Consider the following 15,514-nt stretch of genomic DNA (forward strand, 5'->3'; position numbering starts at 1 on the left):
GTCGAACAGAAAGTAGCCAACCTTGAGGTCAGCTAAACGGTGGCTCCTGAGAGATGTGTCCACTGCCTGCTCCCCAGCACCCGTGAACACCACCCCACGTGGCAGACAAGTGAGCGTCATGCCACGTGGCGCAAGACGGGATTAAAATGAGCATCTGGAGATGAGGCCTACTCGCTACTCGGAAGGGCCCTCTGCAATCGTGAAAGAGGCGCAGCTGGGGTTTGCAGCCCATGTGAGGATGGGGCAGAGGCCGCTGCGGCCACAAGCCCAGGGAGCTTGAGCCCACCGCAGCTGGGGGAGGCAAATGGACGCGCCCCAGGCCCCCAGCGCCTACAGAGGGAGGCGGCCCCGCCCACACCCTGATCTCAGAGTGCTGGCTTCTGGATCCGTGAAAGGATGAATTTCGCGCCCCCCCCAGTCTGTGGTCTTCAATTCCTGCAGCCGTGGGAAACCACGACGAATCCTAAACACACCACAGAGGCCAGCCTGACTCAGCAGAAGTCTCCTCCTGGGCACAATCCCAGGAGAAAGCAGCGCTCCTGACACCTTTCAGCATCTCCAGAAACCTCAGGAGACCCAGGGATGCGGAAGAGAAAGTGCTGCGTGTCCGCCAGGCCCTCGTAGTGCCCGGCAGGCGGCCGCTAAGGACCCAGGAGGCGCCAAATGAACACGCAGGGCCCCAGGCAAGGTGCACCTGGCGACCAGTGGCAGGGCCACTGAGCCAACCACCAGAGCCTGAGCACACAGAACCGCGTCCTGGCTCCTCACCAAGGTGCTTCCACGCCCGACAGCAGAGGCAGAGCCCTCCCCAGCCAGGGCTGTGGGCTCAGAAGGAGACTGGGGGCTCAGGATGAGGCAGAGCCAGGCGGAGGGTCCCACCCCAGGCAGACTGGCCCCCGCCAACATCCCCTGGGGCCTGCTGGGAGGCAGATTCATGCTGTCCTGTGGGCTGACGGTAGGGCTGCCCAGGGCTCCCCATGCCCTCCTGGGCCTCTGCAGGCCTCTCTCCAGAGACCAGAGGTCCCCACTTTGGAGCCCCAGGGATGGCCAGCCTGTGGCCGGGGAATCTGTCCTGCAACGTCCTGAGGACCAGCCCCAGGAAAGCATTTCAGACTCAGACCACGGTTCAGTTCTAATGACATGGGCACCTCTGAAGGTGGGGACACGGGCGGGCCCGGGATGGTCTCACAGAGAGGATGGGCTTGTGCGGGAGGGGTGGCAGAGACCCCGTGCCCTGGGGGAGATGGAGGTGCAGAGCTTGGCCCCAGACTGCTGTGTAGGGGTGAGGGGAGAGGCCTGGAGGCCAGGCTGGGGGTCCACAGTAACCACGGAAAAGATCCTGTCAGTGGAAATTAACCCCGCAGCCGTGGTGGCCAAGCCGGAAAGGGGCGTGCCCAACAGGTTATCAGTTTGTGGGGAGATCGTGCCAACTTCGGAAGAGCGACGTGTCCAGACTCGGCCGGAATGCTCACTAAAACCTTAATCACGGCGCGGAGCAGCGGCTGAGCCCCCGGTGGTTCAGGTTCCCCTTCCCTCCTGATGCCAGGAAGAGCGGGGACAGTGTCTGGGGACAGAGTCACGTCCTGAGACAAGAACTCACAGTCCTTAGTCGCTGCTTGGAGTCGGGACTGCTGCGCTGCCCTGGCTGACACACACAGCCTCCTCAGCTGCGCCGGCCACCCAGCAGAGAAGCCACCCGCCACCCCAGCCCCGCAGGCCTCTGGCCCGGGGAGATGTCAGTCTGTCCACACCAGGGGAAGGGCTCAGGGGTGGGCAACGGGCAGCTGCATGAGCAGAGACCGCTCTCTGTGGGGACGTCCGGGGTGGCCCCTCTTGGGTCAGGGGCTTAGACTGGACTCCCAGCAACTCTTGTGGGCGGCCCTCAGTCCATGCGGTGCCTCCAGAGAAACAGAGGGGACCCTCCACCCCCGACGTCAGCGCTCACGGCAAAGGCCTCGTGTACGCATCCTCACACAAGCACCAAGTGAGCGCCCGGGGATCCGGGCATGGGTGGGGGAGTACAGAGCCCCAGAGGCCCCCACCCTACCTGCTGGAGCCTGTGGGCACGTGCCCTCACCCCACAAAAGGCACTGGGCGGGTATGGGTCAGGTAGGGACCCTGAGACTGGATGCTGGGAGGCTGGCTGGATCCCCAGGGGCCCAAGGTAATCACCAGGGTCCTGAGGGTTGGGGGTCAGCGGGGAAGCGGTGCCAACAGAGGCAGAGGCTGGGGTGAGGGGAGGAAGCGTCACCAGTCACGCAGAGCAGGCAGCGCCCAGAAGCTGGACCCAGAGGGGGCTCCCCGGGGCCCCCAGGAGCTCTAGAAGAAACCCACGCAGTTTAAGCCCCGTGTATGTGGGACTTTATCACAGCAGCTGCAGGACATGAGCTGGGGGGAGGCTCCCGTGGAGCCCGCCTTCCAGGTCTTTCTGCAGAAGCACACACACCCGATACAGCCTGCGCGTATGCAGGGAAGACCCTGGCAGGACCCGGCCAAGGAGCCCCATCTCCCCTGGGACAGCAGGCGGGACGGCCCAGGGAGGCTCCGCCAGCATGACCTCAGGCTGCTTTGCTCACTGCGGTCGGACACCTCAGCACCAACCTCTGTTTCTCAACAACTCAGGCCCTGCGCCGAGCTCACCAACCCACCTGGAAGCTGGCTGGTGTCTAAGAAAAAAGTAAACCACAGAGGCCTGTCTGAGTGTCCTCTGGCCCAGCAGCTGTTGGACAAACAGGTTGACAAGCAGTGGCCATCACACCGATCCCCAGAAGCCCTGAGGCCGGTGGAACAGCGCCCCTCCACTCCCCAGACCTTACGTTTAAGGCCTAATCCCTGGTCTCGGGAATTAGTCTTCAAATATGTTCTTGTAGATGGAATCAACTTGTTGTTATTTAATTGCTCAGTCGTGTCTGACTTTTTGTGACCTCATGGATTGTAGCCCACCAGGCTCCTCTGTCCATGGGATTTCCCAGGCTAGAATACTGGAGCGGGTTCTATTTCCTTCTCCAGGGGATGATCAAGTTTAAGTGAGATTATACTGGATTGATGAAGGCCCTGGTCTCATGACTCAGTTCAATTCAGTTTAGTCACTCAGTCATGTCCAACCCCGTGGACTGCAGCACACCAGGCTTCCCTGTACACTGCCAACTCCCAGAGCTTGCTCAAACTCCTGTCCACTGAGTCAGTGATGCCATCCAGCCATCTCAGCCTCTGTCGTCCGCTTCTCCTCCTGCCCCCAATCTTTCCCAGCATCAGGGTCTTTTCTAATGACTTGGCTCTTCCCATCAGGTGGCCAGAGTATTGGAGTGTTAGCATCAGTCCAATGACTGGTGTCCTTTTAAGATGAGGGAAGTCTGGACAAGGGGACAGAGGCCCCCAGGGTGGGGTGGGGGGAGGCCACATGAAGACAGAGATGGACGGAGCTGTAAGCCAAGGACCACCTGGGCCACCAGAAGCTAAGGAGCGGCTGGAAGGACTGTCCCCCGGAGCAAGTCCCCAACTCCTTGATTTTGGACTTTCAGCCTCCAGAAGAATAAATTTCTGTTACTTTAAACCACCCAGTGTGTGGCCCTGTGACAGCAGGTCCAGGGAGCTAACAGGACCCCGAGGACCATCCTTCTCCCCAGAGACCGTCTGGCTGTGCATGGACACCCCGACCGGCGAGGAGGACGCTAATGCTGTGTGCCAAAAGTCCCAGCTTTGGGGAGAAGAATTCCATGGAAGAGAAAAGGAGCTCTCTGGCCAAATGTATCCTCACCGCAATGCCTCGAATATGATTTTAATGGAAAACAAAGTCTCCCAGAAGTGCAATAATTCCCCAGCTTTACGATAACACACTCGAGAAATGCTGGCTATCCCCAACCAGGAAGCTGTAGATGCTACAAAGAGAGAAAACTAGAGTAATCCTGAGTATCTGGAAAGCACATCTTCCTAAGGAAGGATTCTGTCTCTGCTTTATTCGAGATTTTAATTATAGGCCAGATAATGATTTTCATTTCGAATGATAATTAACTCTCGGGTTTAAGGACTAAACTCGACTTGACGGCAAACTCTTCCAAATAGAGCTTTAATCCAGTAAACGGCAGTGAGTGCGGCAAACTTATTTCTCTTGTGTCACGTGGCCGTCACCCCACAGGAGGACAGCGCAGCTCAGACGCACGAAGCGCTTTCCGTCTAATGCGAGGGCAGAGGGTCGGCGCGTCCCGGGAGCGCCGAGATACTGTTTATGGTGATGAGAGACGCCAAGAGAACACTCAGAGGCGGGCTAAGCGCCATTTTTCACAGCAGAACCAGAGAAGCGCCAGAATCTATTTCAGTGTTTTCCCCATGAACAGAGAAGGTGATTCAATTTTTATATTAAAAGTTTCTCTAGCCTTGAACCTAACACAAAATACCCTGGCCCTGGGGAGGTCACCCTGGGGGACAGTCCAGGTCCCTAGCCTGGGGCAGGTCATCCTGAGGGACAGTCCAGGTCCCCAGCCTGGGGGAGGTCACCCTGAGGGACAGTCCAGGCCCCCAGCCTGGGGCAGGTCACCCTGAGGGATAGTCTAGGCCCCCAGCCTGAGGGAGGTCACCCTGGGAGACAGTCCAGGACCCAACTTGGGGCAGGTCACCCTGAGGGATAGTCCAGGCCCCCAGCCTGGGGGAGGTCACCCTGAGGGACAGTCAGAGTCCCAGAAGGGCCCCCCATAGGACAACTGGGATGCCCCCCCCGGGGTAGTTGGCACAAAGCTCAAACCCAGCACCGCTGAGACTGTCCTAAGTGGCCCCTGACCCTCTGATCCCCAATCCAGGCTAAGTTTGCATTCTTGACAACACAGGGCCCAGCAGCGTGGACGTCGGGAGCCCAGGGAGAGCCGGGTGCTTCACGCACAGAGCAGGACTATTCGCTGAACCCTCTGAACCCAGAGGAGCGGCCCGGGGTCTAAACACAGAGGCTCAGGGATAAACAGGACCCTCCTCTCGTCCCCCGACATGCAGGTGGCTGACTGGTCCGGGAAAGCCCTTCTTCCCAGCTGACCTCAAAGCTCCTGCCTGCCCTGGTGAGAGGAGCCAGTCTTGCTTCTAGAAGGCCAGCAAGGGCGGTGTGCTGGGCTGAGGTCAGCCTCCGAGGCTCTGGGGGAGGCTGAAGCTCTGCACCAATGGGACCCAGCGCAAGTGGTCATGTGACCCTCTGAGCACGCACCCCTACCCCGGGCACTCGTGAAGAGCAGATCGCAGGGGCAGGGGTGGGAGTCTTGGTTTCAGGTTAGATATGAAGCATGGGGTTGGGCAGGGGGCACCCACTGTGAGCCCTGAACAGGCTGAAATGAGAAGCCAGGGTGAGGAGGCCAGGTGGGAAGGCTGGGTCAGGCACTGCAATCAGTGTTCAGGAAAGAGATCCCCAGGTCTGCCCACCCCCAACCAAGCTCTGCATCTGGGTGTCCCTGAACCGGCTGACAGCTGTCCCCACCTCAGGGGGTTGCGGCCGGCCTTGTAGAGCAGAGCCTGTGTGGACACGGTCTCCCCCACGGCAGCGAGAAGCGATTAGGCTGTTTAATTAGGGAAACAACACACCAAGGGGCACCAGGACCCAGGCTCAGAATCACAGCCCGAGGCTTGCCATGGCCCAACCCAGTGTCAAGTACCCCTGGGCAGGAGCAGTTTGCCTCCCCCTGATGCTTCTGAACTGCGGTGCTGAGTAAGACTCTTCAGAGTCCCGTGGACTGCAAGGAGATCCAACCTGTCTGTCCTAAAGGAGATCGGTCCTGAGTATTCATTGGAAGGACTGATGCTGAAGCTGAAACTCCAGTACTTTGGCCACCTCATGCGTAGAGCTGACTCATTGGAAAAGACTCTGATGCTGGGAGGGATTGAGGGCAGGAGGAGAAGGGGAGGACAGAGGATGAGATGGCTGGATGGCATCACCAACTCGATGGACATGAGTTTAAGTAAACTCCGGGAGTTGGTGATGGATAGGAAGGCCTGGTATGCTGCGATTCATGGGGTCACAAAGAGTCGGACACGACTGAGCGACTGAACTGACCTCGGGAACAGGGGACACAGCGTAATTCTCCCGCTGCCACCGCTCAGAGACCCTTCACACTTCACTTGTAACCCTTAGCGCCCTGCATGCAAAAGGCGCTTCTTAACAGATGTTGAGATGTCAACGAAGCAAGAAAAAGGACTCGGTGAACAGGTGCGCCCGGCCATCCCACCCTCAAGGGGTCCACAGAGCGGACGAGCCTGAGCTCAGAAGCCAGAGCACCAGCTTCAAATCCTGCCTCACCCTCACCTGGCTCGAGAGCAGGCCCCCTGCCGCCACCTAAAACACTCCCGGGAGGACCATTCTCTGTAGGAGGGCCATTCCCTGTTGGAGACGCCCCATGAGTGTGCTGGGAGCACGCCTGGCCTCCAGCCACGGGCACCCCAACCCCCAAGACAACCAAACCGTCCTAGGATGTCGTCACGTGTCCCCTGGGGGCAGAATCTCCCCCACAGAGAACCTCTAGATGAGACACTTGGATGTCCTGCACCACAGGCTCTCCATTTTTTGACCGGGGTCACGGAGCTGCTGGGAGGATCAGGATAAAGGGGCAGACTCGTCTGGAACAGGACAGCACACGGAAGGGCCCACTAAGTACCATCTGCAGGTCGCCGCCCTCCTGAGGGTCGTGGAAATACGTGGCTCACACCCAAAACGAGAGCACATCAGCCAACACGTAAACAGAGGGAGTTTCCAGAGAGATCGACAGTCACTGTTCCAGGAAGCCAGGGACCTCCTGGAACCTCCCCAGAGCACGGACAGCCCTGGGCTGGAACCTGAGGGAAGTGATGACAGAGAGACGGCAGGTGCGGAGGAGAGGAGGCGGGAGGGATGGGCCCCATGCGTGGGGAGTTTAACCAAAACCCATGCTCTTCACAGGCAGGAGCGGACAGGGACCGCAATCCAGGAAACTGGCGTGCGAGGTCGCCAGGCGGAGCCTCAATGCCTGCGGTCCTCTGTCCCCATTCCCTCCAGAGCGGGGCCCTGCAGACCCCAGCCAGGGCCCATGCAGAGCTATGAGGAGGAGAGATGCCTTCTCCCTCCAAGGACAGGGAGTCCTCACGCCGGTGGCCTTGGAACTTCCTTGAGGCCAAAAGGGACGGAAGAAACACCGGGGAGCCGTCGGGGTATTTTTCCAGCATCAAATTCATGAGCTTTTCCTGAAATTAACTGATACCTTCCTTCACCCAGCTCATCTCCCGTCCGGCAACACAGGAAGCCAGGGTCCTCTGGCGGCCTTGGGCCCCTTCCAGCTTCCCACCCGCCAGGCCCGAGCTCGGCTTACCCGGGAGCCAGTAATAAAACGCTGGTGACGACAGCGCGGCTTTCACCAGGAATAAATGGGCTCAATTACCTCCAGCAAGAGAGCAGGGCTTCAAAGGGAGAGAGGAAGAAAGAGAGGAAGGGGGCCGGAGGAGAAGTAATCGGTCTGACTCAGCCTTATCTCGGAGGAAAACGCGTACGACTACTCAGTACCAAGGACGTTCGGATGAGGCCCCTGCCCATCAGGACCTTTCAGCGGCGATGACACGCCGGGTCATTCCCGGGCATAATTTCTCTAGCAATGACTCTGGCGATGACAACGGAACTTGAGAAGTCTGGAAGTCCTTCCCACCCAACAGGCGGATGCCTCTAGGGGGAGGATCCAGGGTCCATGGGTCCCCAGTGCCTCTGCTTACCCTGCCCAGACGTGGCCCCAAGCTCACATTTGGGATTTCTGGAGCCCAGGTCTGCGGCTGTGGCCACGAGGCGACGCTGGTCTGCTCACCTAGGACAGACCACCCCCCCACACTGGCCAGCTTCAAGATGAGGCCACCAGAGTCTGGGGGTGCTTGGGGTGTCCCCTACGTGGCCCCTGCCGTCACGCGTCTCCACCAGGGAGACGGCCGATTGCATGGCAACCTTGGGTGGCCCACCCCACTGGGCGGGGCAGGTCTGATGCCTGCATCGGTCGGCATACAGCAGGCACTCAACTAATGCTCACTGAGCAAGCAAACGGCTGCTCACTGGCTGATTCCCTGGAGGACACCAGGCTCTGTCCCGGGGGCCTGGGGCCTCACTGGCTGGCTCCCTGGAGGGCACCAGGCTCTGTCCCGGGGGCCTGGGGCCTCACTGGCTGGCTCCCTGGAGGGCACCAGGCTCTGTCCCGGGGGCCTGGGGCCTCACTGGCTGGCTCCCTGGAGGGCACCAGGCTCTGTCCCGGGGGCCTGGGGCCTCACTGGCTGGCTCCCTGGAGGGCACCAGGCTCTGTCCCGGGGGCCTGGGGCCTCACTGGCTGGCTCCCTGGAGGGCACCAGGCTCTGTCCCGGGGGCCTGGGGCCTCACTGGCTGGCTCCCTGGAGGGCACCAGGCTCTGTCCCGGGGGCCTGGGGCCGCGGCTTCTCCGCTGGACTCAGGAGTCATTGTGGCCCCACCCCCATCCAGGCCGTGTGGGGGGGGGACACAGGGACACCCAGCTTGGCGGGGAGGCGGGGAACACCTCCCCACTGTGCACAGGCTGACCATGTGGCACAACTGGGCAGGGATTTTGGCACAGGCCGAGATGCCAGCTCAATGCTGTGGCGTGGGAGTGGGAGGAAGGGGTGGACCCCCCCGCATGTCCATGGCACAGCTCCTGGGCATGACAACAGCCCTGACAACTCGGGCGTGGGCTTGGGCCCCGGGGTCTCCTTTACCCTCCCTGCTCATCACCAGATCCCAGGGTAGCCAGGGATTCACAGTTAACAACTGGGAGACCATGGAGAAGAGATGGGCAGAGCCGGACGTGACAGATGGACAGACAGACAGACACAGACGGCTGAGGGGCACCACGGCGGGCAGTCGAGCCTTTCTTGCCGCAGAGGTGCCAGCGGATTATAACCAGGCTGGGCTCAGACGCAGCAAGCCAGGGCGCACGCCAGCTCCCCAGGCTGCCAGGCACCCCCTCCCCCTCTTCGGTGCAGAGCATGGCCTGCCCACCTCCCGTCCCGAGTCCCCACCCCAGGCTCACACTCTCCCTGCTCCGGAAACACCTGCCAGCCCGTAAGCCCTGGCCTGGGCTCCATCTGTGCCGCACCCCATGTGTGCAGAAACGGTCTCCCCACTGTCTACACCAAACGCGCCCACCGAGGACACGGTCCACGGAAGACTCTCAGAGCCTCCTCCGGGCCGAGTCAGGCCCCACCTGACCTCAGAGAACTTTCCAGAAAGACAGACGGTCACCATCTGCCACAGAACACTTGTTTCTCGAATGGGCGACTGGATTCCACGTGACCACAGCACGAGCGTGTGTTCTCTGGGCTGCTTTCGGCGGGATTTTTGTTTTTAAACACAGCCATCGGCTGCCTTTAGAAAGACTCATTTTGGTGACAAACCAGGATGTCTCAAGCGAAGCGTGTCTTGCAGGGAAGAGGAGTAACTTCTACAGTGACAATGAGGCATGAGAGAACCAACATCATCTTTCCAGGCCCCAGTGATTAGTGGCTCACTGTTTCTATCCCAGTTACGCTATTTTAGTTTCTAAATATTCATCTATTTGGACCTTCACTGCAACACGCAGGATCTTTAGCTGCAGCACGTGGGACTCAGTTCCCTGACCAGGGGTCGAGCCCGGCTCCCTGCACTGGGAGCTCCGAGTCTTACCCACTGGACCACCAGGGAGGCTCTGCGCTGTTTCACTATAACCTTTAAACTCGAAATCAGGGATGAACTACTTTAAATCCAAAGCCACTCTGGGACTTCCCTTGTGGTCCAGTGGTTACGACCCCGCCTTCCAAGGCAGGGGATGTGTGCTTGACCCTCGTGGTCGGGGTGAGGGGCAGCTAAGATCCTATGTGCCACGTGGCCAAAAAAGGCAAAACACAAAACAGAGCAATATTGTAACAAACTCAACGGAGACTAAAAATGGTCCACATCAAAAAAATTCTTTAAAAACAAGTGAAGCCACTTAAGCAAAACACAGGTCATTTCATCATCCAGGTAGATTTTCAGTGGGCTCTGGTTGCACAACCTTCTTCCTACTGTCCTTCCAAAGAGAGCAAAAAATGAAAATGAAGTCGCTCAGTCGTGTCTGACTCTTTGCGACCCCATGGACCATAGCCTACCAGGCTCCTCCTTCCATGGGATTTTCCAGGCAAGAGTACTGGAGTGGGTTGCCATTTCCTTATTCAGGGGGGACCTTCCCGACCCGGGGATGGAACCCAGGTCTCCCGCATTGCAGGTAGACGCTTAAGAGGGTGGCTTAAATGACATGGGGTCAGTGGAGACCCCGGAGTGTGGTCAGGAAGCGGAGCCAACACCCGGGGGCTCAGGGTTCAGCCTTTGACCACGTCCCTGAGGAAGGGAGAGGACGGAGGAAACCGCCGGGCACTCTGACCTGTGAGCTGGAAGCCTGGTGTGAAGCACGGGTGACCGGGGCCTCCCCGCACCCCCGAGCCCCCCGGGGAGAAGTGCGGGCCCCCTACCTGTGAAGTCCTCCTGGCACTCGCAGGTGTAGCCGCCCTCGCGGCTGCGGCAGCGGCCGTGGGCGCCGCAGGGGCTGGAGTAGCACAGGTCGATCTCCGTCTCGCAGTAGTCGCCGGTGAAGCCGGGCGGGCAGCGGCACCGCAGCCCGTTGACCGGGTGGATGGGCCGGAAGAGCACGGTGGGGGAACTGATGAAGGGCGCCGAGCTGTCGAACCTGAGCACAGACACACACTTCATGTAGTTCTCGCACGGCTCCCGCAGGCAGATGTTGTCGTCGAAGGGCAGCACGCGCTGCGTGGACACGGCCGTCAGCAGCGTCCGGTTCAGGTAGATCTGCTCCTGCAGGTCCTCCGACGGGAAGAACTTGTCCCGGACGCCGCCGGGCAGCAAGGCCGAGAAGGTCACGTTCAGGATGTTGGCGCTCACGTCCGTGTCGTTCTGGATGTTGAAGACGAAGACGGCGTCCTTGGTAGTGGACAGCACAGCAGCCACGCCCTCCACGAAGCGCGAGAGCAGCGGGGACAGGAACCTCTCCTGAGACATGTCCTCCAGGCGCACGGTGATGCTGTTGGTCAGCATGTCGTCCGTGATGACCGTGACCCGCAGGGTGCAGAGCGCCACCACGCTGTGGATGCCGTCTGTGAGACAGAAGGTGGGGTGTCACTCAGAAGCCTGCCTGCCCGGTCCCCTCGCCCGGCACCCCCTCGCCCCAGGCCCCTGCCCACTCATGACCACGACCTTGACCCCGCATCCCAGGGCCTGCTTCCCTCCCTCCGCACTTGGCTTCTGAAAGCACAGCTCCCATCACACCCATCAAGCTCAGAAGCTCCCAGGGGAACCCCACCCCCCAGCTCATCAGGGCATCCTAACGCTCACCACACAACCCAGTCCTCACTGCCTGAGACTCCAGCCTCAGACCCTTTCCTCCAGACGCGGGGGGACGCTGAGACCCCATTCTCCCTCCTCTGCACCTGCTCTAGCCGCCCACCCACCCCACAGCCCAGCTTAGAGCCCACGGCGTCCAGCATGGTCCCCACCCAGGTACGGCCTTGACCTCTGCTGCGCTGACGGCTTCTCTCCTCCTAGCTGGGTCCTGCTCATCTAAACACACCTGGGCATGCTCAGTCCGCTTCAGCCGTGTCCGACTCTGTGACCCCATGGACTGTAGCCTGCCAGGCTCCTCCGTCCATGGGATTCTCCAGGCAAGAATACTGGAGTGGGTTGCCAGGCCCCCCTCCAGGGGATCTTCTCGATCCAGGGATTAAACCCGCGTCTCTTACGTCTCCTGCACTGGCAGGCGGGCTCTTTAACACGGGCACCACCTGGCACCCAGCATCCAGGAGAAGCTCACCACGTGTTGCTTTAGGAAGACACACAGAAGAACACGGCCTCTCAGCCAACACAAGTGACCATTCATGAAAGGAGGTCCTCAGGACGTGGTGGCCAGAAACGGCAGAGTGTTTGGGTCGCCAGGCTGAGCAATGCCCCAGGTTCCCAGCCCAGAACCAGGCGGGCCGTCCAGCGGCCGCCCCAGGGACTCGCTCCGGCCACGATGGCCACAGGGCAGCTCCGTCACCTTCAGGGCAGCCCTAATGTACCGCCGCAATGCTCAGGGACCTCCACCTGCTCCCATCCACCCCCCACACCACATGCTCTGGGGCCCGAGAAACACCTGGCCAAGTTCTCATCCCTGTGACTCAGCTCGGCTCTGGGTCCCGGCAGCCCAGACGGATGCCCCACAATGTGGGTGCAGCCTTTGCCCTCCGTGAGCGCCCCCGCCCCGGTTCCCTGGGGCATCTGGGCAAGGTCTGAGCCCCCGGCAGGCCCCACCCTCCCAGAGCTGGAGCTGGGCTGTGCCCTCAGACGGTCAGGGGCCAGGGACCACCTTCCGGCCTGAGTCCAGGAAGCCTCAGGACCCCCGAGAGGATGCAGTGAGGTGACAAGCCCTGGAGGCCACCTTGTCCCTCTGGACCCGGCACAGTCGCCACCACACACAACTTGCCAGGAGCCCTCAGAAGGAGCCGAAGCATGGGAGCTTCTGCACCTGGGACGGGTTTCCTCAGACACCAAGGAGCCAGAAGCCACTTTTGGGGAACCCTGAGTCACAAAACCTGTCCAGACAGCGGAGAAACGTAAGCACTGCAGAAGTCACAACACGTTCAGGTGCGAACCTGAGACTCCCAGAGGTTCTCCGAGAAGCCAGCATTACCCCATTTGACAGGCGAGAGAGACTGAGACCCTGCGAAGTCAAGTCTCATGCCTGGGAACTCACGCTTGGTGGAGGGGCCCCCGGCTCCCCCAGTAATAACCCCCACCGCCTAGTAGGTCAGGCACTGAGCGCCCTGTGACGGCTCCCTCTGGTCCTCACGATAACCTGGAAAGGCTGACTTTTTTTTCTTTTCGGCCGTGCTGCTCTGCTTTCAGGATCTTAGTTCCCTGACCAGGGATTGAACCCAGGCCGTTGGCAGCGGAAGCATGAAGTCCTAACCACTGGACCACCAGGGAAGTCTCCACACACCTCATGGTCCTTACAGCCCATACGTGGTCCCTATGGCCTTATGGTCCTACGAGGCCCATCCTCGCCACCCGCCCTCCTCTTAAGGACGCGCCCTGCCCCAGGGCCCTTGCACGCTGCGTCTTCCGCCTGGGACACAGCCGTCCTTGCCGCTGGTAGCTGCTCCCTGGGCCACCCGGGACTCAGCGGCACAACCCCCATCAGAGGGGCCTTCCATGTCCCCCCACTCACGCTCTGCCACACCCCCACTTTAATTCCTGCACAGGAGCGGCCGCGGCCTGATTTTTTTTGTTCCCGTCCATCTTTCCCTCCAGTGAAGTCGTGAGGACCAAGAGCTTGTAGGTCTTGTTCCTGCTGCACCTGTTACTTCAGAGGCTCTCAGAGGCTTCAGAGGCTCTCAGTGTTTATCCAGCACTCGGAGGCTGCTGGATAAACATTCAGGGGAAGGTGGGAGGGGGCAGGGGAGGGGGGAAGGGAAAAGCCTTTTCCAGCAGCATGTCTTTAACCCCAAGATTGACACTGGCACCAACAGCTTCAGAGACTTCATTCTTCCATCCAAATCCAAGCTATTTTTCTGCGGTGTTTCTTTTCTCTCTCTCTCTTTTTTTCTTTTTTTTTTGCAAAAGCCTATTGTAATAATACGAGACATAGGATATTATTTCCTGGTAGCACTTGTTATGAAACATCCTTTTAATCTTAAACCACACACAGATGTGTTCTAGTCCAAGATTCGAGGGTCATGCTGGTTTTAAGCTCAAAAGCTCAGGCTTTCGGCGTGCTCTGAGCTGTCCAGCCCTCTCCCTCCCAGGGGTCCAGGACTCAGACACTCCCACAGGGAACCCAGGAAGGCAGAGCACAGAGGAAGGTCCAGGGCCAAGGAGCCAGGTTACGACCAGAAAACAACACTTGTTAACTCACGTCAAAGGTGCTGGGAAGTAAAATGCACACCTTACTGTTAATCCTACCATTAATTTATTTCAAGACCATGGACCGTCCCGGACAACCAGGTCCTGGAGACAATGAATTTGCTCTGAGTTTACATCATCTGGCTTGGATTTCTGAGTCTCCAGGAGCACAAACCTGACTGCCCATCAACAGGCAGCCACGAAATAAAAGGACGGCTGTCCGCACTGTGCAGCTCAGCTCAGCCAAGCCCACTGGGTAATAGCCCCCTCCACGGGCGTCAGGGCAGACCCAGACAACATGAAGTTAGGGGGCAAAAGCAAGTCAGTCTTCACACAACACAAACGTTTACACCCAAGTCCAGAGAGTCACTAGCATGGAGAGCAAACACTTCAGTGCTGACAGTGATTCTGTCTGGGTTGCTGAATTTGTTTTTAAATCAAAAATTTTTTTTAATTTGTTTTTAAATTTTAAGTAAAACTTTTATTTTAGAGTAGCTTCAGTTTACAGAAAAAATGCGAAGACAGTGCAGACAGGTGCTGTGTACAGAGCATCCAGCGTCCTGTCGTTCAGGAGCTCAGTTGAGTCCAACTCTTTGTGACCCCATGGACCATAGCACGCCAGGCCTCCCTGTCCATCACCAACACCCAGAGCTTGCTCAGACTCACGTCCATCGAGTCGGTGATGCCATCCAGCCATCTCATCCTCCGTCGTCCCCTTCTCCTTTTGCCTTCAATCTTTCCCAGCATCAAGGTCTTTTCCAGTGAGTTGGCTCTTCGCATCAAGTGGCCAAAGTACTGGAGTTTCAGCTTCATCGTCAGTCCTTCCAATGAATATTCAGGACCCAGTTACTCCCACACTTAACTTGATTATCACACTGGTATGGGGGGTGTTTGAATGAAGCGATATGGACACGTTGTTCACTGGAGCCCACACTCCCCTGTCCTTTCTTTGGTTTCGCCTCCTGTCCTTGGTGTCCCAGGACCGCACAAGACGTGTAGGCGTCCCGTCCCCTTTCTCCTCCGGCTGTGACGGTTCCTTAGACTTTCCTTGTTTGATCTTGATGTTTGCAGAAGCTCTGGTTAGGAATGTTGCTGATGTTCAGGGGCCTTTCACCTTCTCCTGCCTGAGCAGCCGTCCGGCTGATCACTTAGAAGCTTGTTTCATTTGGGAGAACAGGGAGCCCCCAGGACTCCCCGGACCTGAGCTGCAGGCCCTTCGTCGGCGGCTGCAAACAGCGCCGGAACCAGGGCCTCCAAGCCGGGAGGGCGCAGGGCTTTCACTAGCTCAGCCAGGTCCCCTCGCGGTCCCTGAGTCACAGAGGAGAAGAGACAGAAGAGATAGGGCCGTGGGGCTGTGGGCACCCACCAGTGGGCACCGCCTACAAAACCCCAGAGACCGCAGGCGAGGGGGCCTCGCAGGTCTTCATGCAGGGAGGGGCCCGTCCACGAGCCTCGCTCTGGTCACAGGGCAGCCGTCTTCCACAGTCTAGACCCTGGGCTCACTCAGCTCCGCGTGTCTCAGGGCCTGCAGAGCCAGGGGGCCCTCAGCGGGGGTCAGATGGTGGAGGGCAGCCGCCTTCCCAGCACGGAGCGGAGCGCGGAGAAAGCATGCGGGCCTGGATGGCC

General features: G+C 59.2%; 1 protein-coding gene across 2 annotated transcripts in view; it reads right to left on the reverse strand.

The window, feature by feature from the left end:
• CELSR1 (cadherin EGF LAG seven-pass G-type receptor 1) overlaps nucleotides 1-15,514 on the reverse strand; it is a 147,146-nt gene that overhangs the window by 80,444 nt on the left and 51,188 nt on the right. For both annotated transcript variants that reach the window (XM_069586187.1, XM_069586186.1), the window contains exon 2: nucleotides 10,468-11,106. In XM_069586187.1, coding sequence (XP_069442288.1) covers nucleotides 10,468-11,106 — 639 coding nt within the window. The remainder of the gene's footprint in view (nucleotides 1-10,467; nucleotides 11,107-15,514) is intronic.

This window comes from Ovis canadensis, chromosome 3 (genome assembly GCF_042477335.2).
Source record: "Ovis canadensis isolate MfBH-ARS-UI-01 breed Bighorn chromosome 3, ARS-UI_OviCan_v2, whole genome shotgun sequence".
NCBI lineage: Eukaryota > Metazoa > Chordata > Mammalia > Artiodactyla > Bovidae > Ovis > Ovis canadensis.